The sequence below is a fragment of the Aquarana catesbeiana genome, linkage group LG04 (genome assembly GCF_042186555.1).
Source record: "Aquarana catesbeiana isolate 2022-GZ linkage group LG04, ASM4218655v1, whole genome shotgun sequence".
Classification (NCBI taxonomy): domain Eukaryota; kingdom Metazoa; phylum Chordata; class Amphibia; order Anura; family Ranidae; genus Aquarana; species Aquarana catesbeiana.
The window spans coordinates 150,419,245-150,435,826 of record NC_133327.1 but is presented as its reverse complement, the minus strand read 5'-3'; the positions used below and the strand labels follow the sequence as shown (position 1 = coordinate 150,435,826).

Sequence of the window (16,582 nt, the reverse complement as noted above, 5' to 3'; positions counted from 1 at the left end):
AATAAAAGTGAAATAGGGACTGTAAATGAAGTATTCACTGGAATCTTCTGCTCTAAAGCTATATGCTCTTGCAGAAAGAAAACTATTGACCAAGGATACTATCTTTCATGCTGATCATTGCATGAGGCAAGCTATGAATCTAATGTCAGCTTAGCTTGGGTAAGCCAAACAATGTTATGGAACAATCAGGGGAATTCAATAATGTCATGTTTCTGGTAGTAAAGCCCCTTTAATATGGCCTGTGCCTAGCTCATGAAAGCCTTGCGCCAGTTTCAGTACAAGAACATGAGCCAGATTCAGGTAGTTTTTACTACAGATTCTAAAAGAATTAACATCTGTGTCCCCGTTAGGGAGATTCACACTTCCTCTTTGTCCTGTTTACCGTTAACACCACTGAAAGTGAAAGTGATAGAAAATCACAAATTTTGAGTTGTAACCAGAATAGAGTGGAAATCCTCCTATGGGACACTAGTTCTGGTGATATTGTTTACAACCAGGGAATCCCTCACTTTCGGGGTATTTCCTCTCATTTCCCGTTTTGGTTATAAGACAAAAAGTGAAGAAAACTCTCCCCAATGGGGTACAGATGGCAAAAATAAAGATGACAGGGGTTATAAACCTCCCTTACACTATATGAAATTAAAAAAAAGCCTTGAGTTCTACTTTAACCTCACAAGATCTCTTGAACCATGTACTAAAATGTTAGTTTTGTATAGACTTGCCCCTGGCAGGCGAGTTTTATGTAGGCTGCTATTGATCACCTCTCTTTAAGCCTAGTACACACCACATCAGTCAGAGCCAATGTACTAGCAGTCCGATGTTTGTACAGCAATCTCCCCTGCTGTTCCATTGTGTTCTGACAGGGGGACTGCCACTGATCGGGAGCGGGTAGGCTGCTGGTTTTCCAGCATGCTCGTCTGACATTCAGCCTGTACTAGGCTTAAAAGTGCTAATTTCCTGGCTTCAGTGCTTCTTGAGACACTGGGGTTGATTTACTAAAGGCAAATAGACTGTTCACTTTGGAAGGGAATTTTCCCCAGAGCTTAGTGAATGTGGTGAAGCTCTGCTGACTTCCATCATCCAATCACGTGCTAGCAAAAATTCTGTTTTTTTTCCCAAGAACATAAATGGGTATTCTTTGCAAAGAAAATCTTCACCACATTCACTAACCTCTGGTGCAAATTCCCTTGCAAAGTGAACAGCCTATTAACCATTAGTAAATCAAACCCACCGACCACGGACCGCACCAAAAGTTGTGACTGCACTACTTTAAAAAACACACTGCATCCGGATCGCATGGTACTTCTGTACCATGGATCTGATGTAGGCGAATGCACTGTGTTTGGGACCTGTGATTTGGGTGTCATTAACGTGACACTGGCACACGCTGCAGATCGCAACTGTAGTGCAATTTGAACGTAGTGCAGGAAATGTGTACGGAAAGCAGGTTTCCCGCACCACTTTCTGGTGTCAATACAGCTTCCTATTTCTGGGTGTGTAACTCAAAATGATTGAATCCAGACACAGCCACACCACTAGCATTTTCAGAAGGAGGCTAGCAATGGCATCCCCCATGCTGCTGTCGTAACCCTTGTTCTTTATTGAAATGCTATTATTCTACTTGTGATTTCATGTTTTCCCTGAAACTATTGCTAAGTGTAACTAATTGAAATGTTATTTCATATCAATCAATAATAGAATAAAATGGGAAAACTATGATAGGGTAACAGGCACACTCTCCCTGGGCTAAGGGTTAAATTATGCGCATTCGATAATGGCTGGCACTCGTATATAGCCACCTCCCTTCAATTTTTGCCACATAGAGCATTGGAATAACATCAAGACACATTTAACTGATCTCCTGTTAATACAGTGATATTTTCCTTCCTCGCTGAGAAGTATAAAGTTTGCCCAAATCCACACCCCGGCTGGACTGTCCTCATGTGTAATAACACAGTTAAAGATAAAGTACAGCAAAGTGCATTGAAATTGAGGACAATAACTGCTATATACGATCCAGATCTGAACTATACGATACAAAGTAAACCTTCATTGTTATGTGTGTATGAATAGGAAGGACTTGGATGTATTGTAGGAGAGACCAAGTGCTCTATCATTTACACATTCCATAAATAGTGCCAAGCCACTGAGACTGAAGTTAACCATCACAATTGGCAAGAATGCTTTCAAAGTCAAAATCTGAAGAAATGTCAGCTTTTATCACATGTTTAGAAATAGCTCACTTTTTAAAGTACAGTAAATCTAAAATATCTTATCATTATAAAAGAAATGATTATTCACAAATGTGTTTGTATAAGATGTCAGCAACCTGGCTCTGCTTGTTTTAGGCACAGAGATGTGGTGATTTTTTTATTATTTATTTCTTATTTTTTAATGTGGGATGGTTAGGTACTATTAAAGTGAGACTAAAGTCTCACTTTTTTTTTCGTTAAAAATAACAAACATGTAATACTTACCTTCTCTATGCAGTGGTTTTGCACAGAGCAGCCCGAATCCTCCTCTTCTCAGGTCCCTCTTTGGTGCTTCTGGCCCCTCCTCCTTTTGAGTGCTCCTACAGCAAGAAGCTTGCTATGGGGGCACCCGAGCCAAGCTGCAGCTGCCCCGCCCCCTCTATTTCCTCATTGGCTCAATGACTTTGATTGACAGCAGTGGTAGCCACTAATGCCACGCTGCTGTCTCAGCCAATGAGTAGGGGAGTCCCGGACAGCTGAGTCTCTCAACATCGCTGGATAGAGATGGGGCTCAGGTAAGAATTAGGGTGAGCTGCTGCACACTGAAGGCTTTTTATCTCATGGCATAGAATGCATTAAGATAAAAAAAACGTCTGCCTTTACAACCACTTTAAGGACAAGGTAAGATAGGTATGAATTTAAAGGAGTTCGTTTAATATTAATGGTAATGTTAAATTAGGGATAGCATCAAAAGTCAAATTTAGGGTTACATTTTAGTGGGGTTAAGTTTTAGGGTTAATTCTAAGGATCTAAGAGTTAAATATAACCAAAGCCAGATTGGCAGGAACTTGAACGTCTCAAACACTGAGAAAGTGGCCTTGGGATAAAATTTTTTGATACCTCAAATTTGGAATAGAGTGGAAAGAGATTAGAAAATCCGTCCATGTTTTTATTGTTGTCTGTGCCCCTGTTAGAGCTATTCACCAGAACAGCAATAGAGTGGAAATTTTCCAATAGAGACACTTGTGGTGTCTTGTTTTGGCGACAGGATCTAAAGAAAAGTCTCCCCAATGGGACACAGATGGCAAAAAAAACTGATGGGTTTTACCTTTCTCTCGTTCTATCCAAAGTGAAAAACAAAAAAGGTTTTGCCTTTAGTTCTACTTTAAGGTGTCTGTATAAAGTCTGGTTAAAGTGGTTCTAAAGCCTTAGGGGTTTACACCAAATGTGAAAAATCTTCTGTGCTGCAGCTCTTCTCCTGAGTCCATCTGATCCAGCAATGTGCATGAGTGCTGTCAATCAAATCTGGTGAAATGGGAGCAGGAAGCAGGGGGCGGGGCCGATTCCCGATGTCTGTGTGAATTGCCGCAGCAGTGGGACTCAGGAGTAAGCACGCACTGATGAAGAGGAGGGGCCTGGAGTGCCGGCTGGGGACCCCAGAAGAAGAGGATCGGGGCTGCTCTGTGCAAAACCATTGCACAGAGCAGTTAAGCATAGGAATGTTTGTTATTTTTATATAAAAAAAAAGCTTTATAACCACTTTAAGTTTTAGAGGAGGTTAAATGTTAAAAGAGACACTGTTACCTTGCCTATTTGGGGCAAACTGACAGTTTCTATTTAAAAACAACCACCCCACCCTTTTATTCTTACCTTTTCAGTGCTCCCTTAGCTTCCCCCTCTTTTTTTGCAGCAGCCACCAAAATACCTGGTTTCAGTATACTCACTCACTGTACTGTACTGAGGAAGCCATGGTTTTCATTAATCCTAGACCTCAAACATGGCTTCCTCACTTCACCTCTATTGTATGCATAGTTTAGATGGCAGAAAAAAGACGAAGTCCATCAAGTCTGTCCGTTTTTTGTGTGTGTGTGTTTTGGGGTTTTTGTGTGTGTGTGTGTGTGTGTGTGTGTGTGTGTGTGTGGGGGGGGGGGGTTCCATTAACTTTTTTTTGTCTGAGTATACATCTATGTTTGTCCCCAGCATGTTTGAAACCACTTACTTTTGACTGGCTCACTACATCTGCTGGAAGTTTATTCCACACCTCAACTTCCCTTTCAGTAAAATAATACTTTCTAAGATAAATTTTGAACTTTCCTCCAGTTAGTTTCAGGTCATGTCCCCATGTTCTTGATTTTGGTCTCATATTGGAAATACTGCCCTCTTGAACCTTATTCACCCCCTTGATGTATTTAAATGTTTCAATAATGCCTCTCCTTTCCCTTCTTTCCTCCAGACTGTACATACACTGAGCAAAATTATAAACGCAACACTTTTGTGTTTGCCCCTATTTATCATGAGCTGAACGCAACGATCTACGACTTTTTCTATGTACACAAAAGGCCTATTTATCTCAAATATTGTTCACAAACCTGTCTAAATCTGTGTTAGTGAGCACAATATTTGAGAGAAATAGGCCTTTTGTGCACAAAGAAAAAGTTGTAGATCTTTGCGTTCAGCTCATGATAAATAGGGGCAAACACAAAAGTGTTGCGTTTATAATTTTGCTCAGTGTATTCAATCCCTGAAGTCTCTCCGGTTTTATCTCTCAGTCCTTTCATAATTTTTGTTACATGTCTCTATCTTATCAATATCTTTTTTGTGAGGTCTCCAGAACTGGACATAGTATTCTAAATGAGGTCTCAATAAAGATCTATATAGGGGAAAGAAGAACCTCCTTTTTGTCGTGCTGGTGATGCATTCTAGAATTTTATTCGCTTTTCCAACTGCCTGGCCACACTGTTTGCTCATTTTGCAATAATCTGAAATAAGCCAAATAAGCCAAATAAACCTAAATAAATAACCAAACTTTTTTCCTCTGTAGTGCTGTCCAACACTGTACCCCCAATGTTGTACTATGTCAAAGGATTATTTTCCCTAGGTGCGGCCAGGATCAAAATGATAGGCTCTTTGAAAACAAGTCAACGATGGCAGCTCTAATATTAGTATTTTCAAAGGTTCTGATACATTTTTAATAAATATTCATAAATATTCATACTAAAATCAAATTTCAGCTCACAACGTTCTATGAGTTTCGTAAAACGTTTGCAATATTGCATGGGATGGAAAATCTAATTCCATTTAATTTTCCAGGCTAGTAACACAAAACTGTTACATCAATTTCACACATCTTACTGAAAAGATATATGACCATGAATAGCATCTTGATTTGTTAAACACATATTTGAAAATATGAGAGTGATCTCATTTTCCTGTAATCAGTCTAGGTATTTTACAGTCAATAAATTCATATTAGTTTTCATAAGTGTTATAATCTCTGCTTTGCACATTTATCTCTATTCTCCAGACATCTCCAAAGAAATAGTCTAGCATGACCTAGCTTTTGTCTATGGTTTCAGTTGTATATGGGTTGAATAAAGTCAAAAAAGTTTCTGGAAATGATAACTGACAGTACTATTATTTTTATATTTTTGTAATTTCATGAGAAATCAACTAAAGACATAGCATTGCAAAGTAGCCAATATCCAGAATTAAACTTATGACAAACAATAAGATGGCTGAACTCTAGCGCCCATAGAAGGAAGAGCTATGCCAATCTGTGACTTAGCTGTGACCCAGTGCCCATCATTGAGAGGGTCATACAATTACCTGCAAAGAGCAATTATCTGAACTCCACCGCAGTGTGCCTTTTTTACCCATACCCTATTATTGATCCCCATATCATTCCCTTAATCTAGTCCAGAGCTTTTCTACCAGCACTGGTTCATAGGTAGATGGTGGTCTTCCTGTGCGGTTATTGCATCACTAATGCACAGTACACTTCAACTCTCTCCTTGTTAATGTTTTTGAGTCCTAGCGTTAAACAGTACCCTATTCAAGCTATAGTTACAACTGCAATCCAGCCTAAAGATCCTGCTACTCAATTCCTGCTTCCATTCCAGCCTCTCTCCAGTCTTCTGTTTTAGTACTGAACTTTTTGCTCCTGTTCTCTGCATTAGCTTAATCCATTTGACCCCAGTCCTGTTGCGGCCTCCCAGTTCCAGTATATCCTTCTACACTCCCGTTCTGGACAGACTTCCTGGCTTTGACCCTAGGTTTATGTACTGTACTTCTCTATCCTGCCTGTATTTGAGATACCGCTTGCCCAGCTATTTCTACCGACTCTTCCAGTTGATACTAAATTTCTCTCAGCATTCCAAATTCCGCACAGGTTCACCTTGGCAAAACAGCTTTCGTTGGCCAGATGGGTCTTTCACTCCTGCTAGGTAGTTCATAACAGTTGTATGCTCTCCACTACGCAGCACAGACATTGAGGTTACCTTGCAGTTTTGGTTATGCCCTATGTAATTTATACACACACGCTTTTGGATACACTTATAATGTAGGTAGACCATGATTAATCATGCTGCAATAGCACTTCATTTAGGTTAGTGTGATTAGCACTTAGGCTAATGCTAAGCACACACGGGCAGTTTTTTTTTTTTTCAACCAAGTGGGCTGAATGAAACAAAAAAGGACAGGTTGCCGTACTAACTAAGCAATGTTAGTGCAGTGATCTCTCCTGCTAAGCTATTGTGTAAGCTACAGGAGGACTGCCCCCCACTAGAACACACTAATCAGCACTCACAGCCATTGGCTGCAAGCAGTAATCGGATTCTGGTTGCGCAGCATGCCCATTCAATAAAAGCCAGTCATTAGACCGACTTCTGTCTCACAAGCTGTATACACGAGCCAAATGTCAGCTGGTTTCTGTTGAACCAGGCGATAGCGGCTGATATTCGGCCCATGTACCAGCCTTTATAAAGCAATGAATGCATACTAACAAGCAAACAATAATAATGACAGATAAATAGTAATATAATGTAAGAGGTAATAAATATTGTGCATTACGTGCAGTAGAATTCAGCTCAGATTAATTTTAGTAATAAAAGTGTACTTTTTCAAATTTCTTACATTTAAAAATGCAGTGGAGTTAGTAATAAAAATAGTTTTATATCATTCATTCATTGAAATTATTGTGCAAATAAGGGCAAAAATCTAATTTTAACACATACGTTTTAGATTTTGTAAGAATCATTCTAACCTAAATTATAATATAATACTTAATTACATATCAAATAAAATATAACCAATATACCCTAGGTACAATAGTGACCATTTGTTTCTTATCTGTCGTTAAATTCTTTCTTTTTCTGACATCCATTATGAGTCTTTTGTTGTTTACAGTAACCTCTCTCAGGTCTTGACCTATACTATGAAGTAGAGAGAAGTTGAAGTTCCATATGTTTCTCTTTAAATCATACTTTATAAAATATGCAGAGGCCTCTATGCATCACATGCTGACAATTCTAAACACACAATACTTTGTTTTATTAATGGTACACATTTCTTTAATATACAATACAAACATAGAGCCATCTCTGTATTTAAATAATTTACACGATGAAGATGAAAAAATATTCATGGTAAAATTGTTTGTTTAATTTTTATCTGATTTTACTTTAATCACTGTATTTATCTTAATCAATAAATGTTATTTCAGCTGTAGATTTTTAGTGTCCATTTATGGTTTAGCAAGGAATTTTGAAAAAAAAACGGCTTTCCATTTGAGAGTGGCAGACAGGCAAATGTTAATATTTTATAAAGAGAAAACACATATAAAGAGCAGGCAAGGGGAAAGTAGTGTGATAACAATCAAGGGAGAGATAGGCGATATTACACAGCAAAAAGAGTAAGAGCCATAAGGGTTAATTTACTAAAGGCAAAAGGGGTGTTCACTTGGCAAGGACATTTGCACCAGAGGTTAGGGAATGTGCTGAAGTTTCACTTTGCAAAGAATATCCAATTTATGTTCAAGGAAAATGAAAAAAGAAAAACAGCATTTTTGCATGCATATGATTGGATGATGGAAGTCAGCAGAACTTCACCCTTTTCACTAGCCTCCAAGCCAAATTCCTATGAAAAGTGTAACTTCCCTTGCAAAGTGATCAATCTTTTTGCCTTTAGTAAGTCAACCCCATAGTGTTTGGTGTTCTACCTCGGATAAATCAAATACTTTTTTGGGGGGGATACAATTTGATGTGCTGATCTCTGGATTGCTCATGGTTACTGGAGGCATATTGTGTACTCTATTATTTCTGGGAATGCCAGGACATTTTGCAGTGGGGGATATGTCTTAACTGTGTTTAGTGTATGAATAATGTTGACCAATGGGTTCCATTTTTGTTGCTGTAAAATTCTGAGTTCCTAGACCCTGAAGGTGTTCTGATCCACCCAACCTGTATCTCCCTAAGTCTAGTCATCAGTGTTCCCATATAATCCTATATGTCCAGTACCTACCATGGAATTTAAAATTAGTGTGCAGAAAGGTATTTACTTTACTATACCACACCAAGCAAGCCACAGCATCAAGCCACAGCATCCGATAGAATTGATGTTGGAGTCTTCTTGCTCTTTAGTGCTTGCCTTGAGAATTAATCTACCACTCAGGTAAATGATAATGGAAATATTGTGTCTACAAGACCTTTAACACTTGGTGCTCTTATTTACCCCAGACGACGTCAGTGACAGACGAAACGTACGTTGGGAGGGTGACGCTCTGACGTCATCGCTATCTACCACGAACGGGCGCTCGCTTGCCGGCCGGCGATTGCTCTTTTTACAACCAATATTTTGTAAGTGTTTTACCATATTTTAAATAAATCTCCTTATCGGATTTACGCTATGGCTGCCCTTCTTTCATCCTTATGTTTGTAACTCGGGTTGTTGGTTGGTCGGAGCCAGGGCTACATGGAGGGAGATCTTAAATAGTATACCGGGATCCAGCTTCATGCTCAATATCCATAGTGGTATCCAGAGGAATGTCTCCACTGTCTAGCAGCCCTACCTGGATGTTGTCAGATGTGCTTAATTATGCCTCCCATCTGGTAAGCGCATATACTTGGTGGTGGAGGTTCACTGTGCATGGTGTGCTCGTTTTCCATTCTTCACTGGAATCTCACAGAGAAATGTTAGGGGACTTCTCCTGTTTCCTCTACACTAATGAACTTTGCTACTATTTTTGCATTACTGATTTGATATCATTGATATACATGTGTATGTTTATTGCATATACTGTTTCTTCACATTTCACTATTTAGCGCAGTTTTTTTTTGTTTTTTCCTGTTTGTTGTGATTATTTCACAGTTGAACTGCTGGTTTTTTGGGGGTTTCCTATGTTAGCGGGGTGATTTTTTTTTGCTTGTTGTATTGTCCAGTATTAGTTGTCCAAACTGAATAGGTGCAAAGTGAGTGTGCTGTCTGCCTACAAGAAGATGGTGCCCTTTGCACCTCCTCAGTAAGGTTGGCTATTATGGTGCAAAGTGCACCATGTTGTGTCGGACAGAGCACTCCCTGTTTTTTTTTTACTTTTACAGATAAGAAAAAAAGGGGGAATGCACTGCCTACCACAGGATGGTGCACTGTAATAGCGAATTTTACTGGGCAGGTACAAAGGGCACCATCTTGTAGAAGGCAGCACACTCACTGTGTTCACATTAGCTCAATTTACAATTAATCACAGAATAAAAAAAAACAATCAACTAAAAAATGACCAGCCTTGAATACACTGACTTTTCTTTAGGCTAGGTTCACATATAAGCGGGTGCGAGGTGGTGTGTAATTGCACACCTTCCTGCACTGGCAGAGGATAAACACACTACTGCTTAGGAGATTTGTGGAGGTACACTACAATGCGGGAAACCCTCAATCCACGCACGTTTCATGCACCTCATTCAAATCGCACCCCCCTTGCATTCTGCAGTGTGTGTCAGTGCTATCCCAAAGTGGTTGTAATCCCCCCCCAAAAAAAAACCTGCAAGACAAAGACATAATGAGCTAGTATGCATAGCATACTAGCTCATTATGAATTACTTACCTTAGATCGAAGCTCCCGCAGTGGTCCTCGTACACCACTCCTCGTACACCTCTCTGGCCTGCGAAATTGCTCCTGGAGTTGCTTCCGGGTATCGCTGGCTCCGGCGCTGTGATTGGCACACTAGCTGAAGCAATGACATGGACATGCTATTTCTTCAGTGCACATGTGCCGATGACGTCGGCACATGCTGATATAGGGGATATCTCCTAAACAGTGTAGGTTTAGGAGATATCCGGGGTAGCTACAGGTAAGCCTTTTTATAGGCTTACCTGTAGCAAAAAGTGGTTGTAAAGGGTTTACAACCACTTTAACGACACCCCAAGCTATGGCATTCACAAAACGACCATGCAAACCGGTTGCAGTGTGGTTTCAAAATTGGTGCATGCATGACTTTGGTGCGATTTGAGCCCATTCACAATGAATGGGTCTTGATTGCACCGCAATCAACACAGTAAGCCTGGTTTCACACTAAAGTTTGCAACTAAAACGCACAGGAACTGCACCGCATTCCTGTGCAATTCACATGTGATTTGAGCCCATTTTGAATAGGCTGAATTGCACCACATCGCACCAAAGAAGTGCAGGCACCTTTTTTTGAAAACCAACCATACGATCTGGTTCAGACAAACACTTACAGTTTGTAACCTTCTTTTGGGGAGTTGTTAACTTTGAATTGACCCCTGTAGCAGATCAAAAACACAGTGTAATTGCAATGCAGCATGGGAAATGCACAGGGATCACAGCGTTTCCTGTACCACATATGCATGAACCAGGGGTAAAACAGGGCAGACATGTTGTGGTGCCAACTGATGAATCAATAAGCACCACAACAAGCTTGCCAGTGCCAAGCTGGACTGTCAGTAACACAAGCAATAGAAAACTCAGCTTAGCCTCAGTCAACTGTCAGTAACACAAGCAATGCAAAATTTTGCCCAGCCAGCTTCAATCACATACTTTGCCAGTTGCAACACAGAATCACAGACAGTTTCTCACTGACTCACGATTACCTAGTATGAACAGCAGGATGTCAGCAGCGGCACAGCAGTCTGAGCAGTGGTAAGTCTGAGGACACTCTCTGAGACTCTCTGAGACTAGGCCAGAGAGAAAAAAGGACATACCTGCACAGGACAGCAGCAGTTCATCCATGTGGGGGGCCGGCAGCTACACAGCACTTTACAAGCACTCTGCGCTCCAGGGCCCAGGCAAAGTTCCTCTCCCAAGCCCATGGTGGGAGTGGCACTGAAAGCCAAAGAGAATACATGGTGTGCAGTGGGCAGGACTACACGCACTGCTGGCTCCCGCTGTGCTGCCTGGTGATAGATCTGTCAGCCTTCAGCCCGAGCCCGATAGACTGGCCTAGCGGTGTACCACAACATGCGTGCGAGTATGCCTAATGATCTAATACACTTGCTGCAACAGCATTATTACACTCTGTGTGCCCCTGACTGCAGTGCTGCCTGTCGCTGGTCCAATGTGCGGCTGCAGAGCAGGGACACCATGCATTTCATTTTGGCCCTGGGGGGGTTTGAACACCCCTGACCCCCCCTTATCTACACCCCTGCAGAGCAGGTATGTATAAACCTGTTTGTTATTTAGAAAATAGTGTTTAGAATCACTTTAATGGAATGTAATGGCTTCATTTTGTCCCATTCACCCTGTTTATGTGACAATGTGCTGAAAACAGTGAAAACAACAGAAACAAAAAAACTCCCTTATGCCTTCTATTGCTCCAGGAAAGAACCGAAAATCATGTTAGTTTTAATCTGTGGATTTCAATGCCTTAATGTGAAAAAGTTCTTCGATGAAATGCCAAACGTGTTGCAATTTGCTGGACATGCCTTTATGTGATTAACTATAAACAACATTTTGGTGGAAAACTTGCTTTTTAAAACTGTTGTTTTAAAAACCTGTAATAGCTAAAGTGCTTAATAGAAGACTGCATGTGTTAAAGACATCCAACCAAGCCAAAGCATATGCAAGAATGAGAACATCTAGTTTTAAATTATTATAATTCTGCAAGATTATTTGTACAATTTGTGTATTTATCGCCATGTTTAGCTTTACTTTGATTGTCTGAGGCTGACCCTTGGAGGTATTAATTAGAATCAAAATGTCACCAGGCCAGATACCTTTAGTGCCCTCAGGAGACATTGGTCTTCATCAAGCCTTAAAGTGTTTCTAAATGCTGAAGGTTTTTTACCTTCATGCTTCGTATGGATGAAGATAAAAAACCTTCAATGTGCAGCTACCCCCTCACCCCCCCCCACCTTACACTCACCTGAACCCAATCCCAAACATGCTCAAAGGGTGGCATGTCCGGTGAGTATGCTGGCCATGCAAGAACTGGGATGTTTTCAGCTTCCAAGAATTGTGTACAGATCCTTGCAACATGGGGCCGTGCATTACCATGCTGCAACATGAGTTGATAGTCGTGGATTAATGGCACAACAATGAGCCTCAGGATCTCATCACAGTATCTGTGCATTCAAAATGCCATTAATAAAATGCACCTGTGTTTGTTGTCCATAGCATACGCCTGCCCATGTCATAACCCCACTGCCACCATGGGCCACTCGATCCACAACGTTGACATCAGCAAACCGATCACCCACACAATGCCATACACGCTGTCTGCCATCTGCATTGTACAGTGAAAACCTGGATTCATCCGTGAAGAGAACACCTCTCCAAAGTGCCATATGCCATTGAGTCAGTTACGGCGACGAACTGCAGTCAGGTCGAGACCCAGATGAGGACGATGAGCATGCAGATGAGCTTCCCTGAGTTGGTTTCTGTCAGTTTGTGCAGAAATTCTTTGTTTATGCAAACCGATTGTTGCAGCAACTGTGAGGGTGGCTGGTCTCAGATGATCTTGGAGGTGAAGATGCTGAGTGTGGAGGTCCTGGGCTGGTGTGGTTACTCTTGGTCAGCGGTTGTGAGGCTGGTTGGATGTACTGCCAAATTTTCTGAAACGCCTTTGGAGATGGCTTATGGTAGAGAAATGAACATTCAATTCAGGGGCAACAGCTCTGGTGGACATTCCTGCAGTCAGAATGCCAATTACACGCTCCCTCAAAACTTGCGACATCTGGGGCATTGTGATGTGTAATAAAATTGCACAACTGCCTAAGGCACACCTGTGCAATAATCATGTTGTCTAATCAGCATCTTGATATGCCACACCTGTGAGGTGGATGGATTATCTCGGCAAAGGAGAAGTGCTCACTAACACAGATTTAGACAGATTTGTGAGCAATATTTGAGAGAAATAGGCCTTTTGTGTACATAGAAAAAGTAATAGATCTTTGCGTTCAGCTCATGATAAATAGAGGCAAACACAAAAGTGTTGCGTTTAATATTTTGCAATATATACCGTAATTTTGACCCTTTATGTCACAGCCCAATCAGGGACACAAATATAGGGACATTTTCAAAACACAGAGCACAGCCAAAAGGAAAAAAAATGTGCTGTAAATTGTGGCAATCAATCAGATTTTATTTTCTAAACAGCAGATAATTAGAAATATTACCTTAAAATTTACTATTGAATTATTTACTATTTTCATAAATTTTAATAAACTGTCTTTAATAAATACATTGACTGTGGCTTTAAATAATAATTTCATTAGCTGCATGTATGAACAGTGTTTTTTTGTAAATCAAAGATATTCTTCACATGACTGTTCAAGATAATCTGACCTTTAGCAGCAATCAAGTGATCACATTTAAAAAAATTGAAAATGGGTCAATATAGTTATAAAAAATTTACCAGGCAGCATACCTGCTTTGTGCATATATGAATATTTTGTTAATAAAATAACATTTTATAATAGAATAATAAATGTCAAACTCAGGTTCTAATATGGAACTATAATGAATCATACATGATATACTTGTAAATAAATACCGTACTTAAGTGTGAGACTATAAAATACTGACACAAACAAGTGCAAGAAGACATCAGCACAACACTCTCCTGGACAGGAGAAGGTCCGCTTTGTGCTGATGTTTTTAGTTCCTTGGATAAAACATTGCATATTTTGAGGTCCGGAAGCCAAGCAGATCCCTCATTTCATTGCGGAATTTGGACAGATCCTGACGGAGTTCATTTAGGTTTTCCACTGTGGCCTGGTCAGTGCTTTGCATCTTCTGCCTCATTGAAGTCAAGTAGCGATGCACCAAGCAACACATGACCTTCTGATAGTTCTCATCTCTCTTCTGTCTGAGACTTTTCCATTCCTGCAACAGCAAAACAAAAAAATCCACCATAGTCAGACACATTCTCACACCATAAGTGCATAAAAACTGATGAAAAAACATGCAGATTTGACTTGCATAGGCTTGTTCACACCATGTGCAGAGACATGCATATTTATTACATATGTCTCTGCAAGGACACAAACAAAACAATTGTTTTCTATTATGTGCTGTTCACACCAAACCACAGATATCACATGTGGATTTTTTCTATGCAGAGATATAGAAACATATATTTTCTGCAAGGGCACAAAAAATAAATTGTTCTCTATGTGCTCTGTTCACACTACAATGTTGAAAAAAATCCGCACACGATACTAGTGTTGTTGTGTGAATGCATGCAGAAAAACACACGTCTCTGCACATGGTGTGAACGAGGCCTTATGCCGCGTACACACGACTGGACTTTCTATCAGAGTAGACTCTGACGGTCTTTCCGATGGAGTTTCGCTGAAACTGACTTGCCTACACACGATCACACCAAAGTCCGTTTGTTTAGAATGCGATGACGTACGACGGGACTAGAAAAAGGAAGTTCAATAGCCAGTAGCCAATAGTTGCCCTTGCATCGTTTTTGGTCCGTCGGACTAGCATACAGACGAACGGTTTTCCTGATAAAAATTGAGTCTGTCGGAAAGATTTGAAACCTGTTCTATTTCTAGGTCCGTCAGAATTTTAGAAAGAAAAAGTCCGATGAGGCCCACACATGATCAGAATATTCGACGGAATGATTCCGTCGGACCTTTTCTGCCAGCAACTCCGGTAGTGTGTACGCAGCATAAGGGTTTACATTCATGGCCCTCTACCACTGCATGTGCAGTAACTGGTTGCTAATGCGGTTATAAATAAACTTCACAGTTAAAATCCATATACGTGAATTATTTCAACTGCCAAGGGATTTGTTATTTTGAGTAGTCGCCTACCTACACTACCCTTCACAGCAGCCTTCAGACTGGAAGAGTGCATCTGGGCCAACTATGAACATACTGACTAGTCCAATCAGCCAGCTACTAATGAAATAAAGGTTGAAGACCTAGTTTGCTGTCTGTAAGGGATGTCTAGAGCACAAGGCTGGCTGAACAGAATAAAACATCACTGTTGGCCGTATGGTGACAGCTGTCATGTTATCACAGTGTCAGCCCTGTAGGGCAGGACAGTTGCTAGATGGAGCAGCTAGAAACCAATGGAGCCCACAGAATCCAGTGGGTAACAAAAGCTCTAATTGGAGTTATCCTCAGAATCTTTCAAATAAATAAGTAAACCTGTATCAACAGCATGCTAAAATAAGTAGAATGGGTTAAAGAGCATCATCTGGCATATGCAGAGAACTGCAGCATAAGCCTGAATTGTAAGAGGGCGTACATTGTGGGTTTACTGGCTGATTCATTTATTCTGCAGATGCTCCTACACAGTTGCTCTTATCTCATTATTCTTTACCACCTGTGTTCATAGGCTCATACTTTACACAGCCATGAAAAAATACAGTAACAATTCACAAAGACCTACATGATTTATACTTGCTAGGTCATGCACTTCAGCCGTGGTCCAGGATGAAAAGAATTTCCAGGCCATTCATCACATACATGTCCTAATTAGCATATGTTATCATGTCATTCCAACCCCAATTAGCTGGTGATATTGAGCCCTGCCAGCTGGGAAGCTGTCAACAGCAACAACAATTTACATGACCATCCCATCAGAACATACAGTAATACTTATATACTTAAAGCGGAAGTTTACCCATAACAGCTTGCAAAAAAATAATGTTCTTTAGCAAGGAACATACAGTATATTACACATGAATAATTATGCTACCAAAATTAGTGTGTGCTGTTAATTGCCTCCAGCATTGTGCCTGTTTCTTGTTCCTGGAGGATGCCATTTTGTGGAAGCCCATAGACCCTGAGCAGCAGTAAATCTTTAGGCTTTCAGCAGATCAGCTTCTACATTTTTGACACAGTGCCTAGAAAGAGAGCAACTTATCATGTGCAAAGCAATGTGAGACAGTGTGTTACTGAATTTTAAACAGTAAAGGCACTTATTTTCAATGTTTTACATTTTTGCTATACCTGCAAAAGGGGCCAGCATGAGGTGATCTAGAATATAGGTACTGAATATGCCAAACAAAATGTAATTGTATACAATAATTCTTGTGATTCTCACACTCCTGCCACACTAAATAAAGAGGATGGTGACACTACTTGACAGCATTAAGACATTGCACCTTCTTGTGTCACCTGTGTGGCCATTACACTGTGAA

General features: G+C 40.5%; 1 protein-coding gene across 3 annotated transcripts in view; it reads right to left on the bottom strand.

Moving 5' to 3' along the window:
- The window catches only part of TRPC1 (transient receptor potential cation channel subfamily C member 1), a 214,791-nt gene that overhangs the window by 46,086 nt on the left and 152,123 nt on the right, over positions 1–16,582 (bottom strand). For 2 of the 3 annotated variants that reach the window (XM_073625876.1, XM_073625877.1), the window contains one exon: positions 13,541–14,304. The exons of the other annotated variant lie outside the window; for it this stretch is intronic. In XM_073625876.1, coding sequence (XP_073481977.1) covers positions 14,077–14,304 — 228 coding nt within the window. In that variant the 3' untranslated portion in view covers positions 13,541–14,076. Of the gene's footprint in view, positions 1–13,540; positions 14,305–16,582 lie in introns of those variants that run through there. 3 annotated transcript variants of the gene reach the window in all.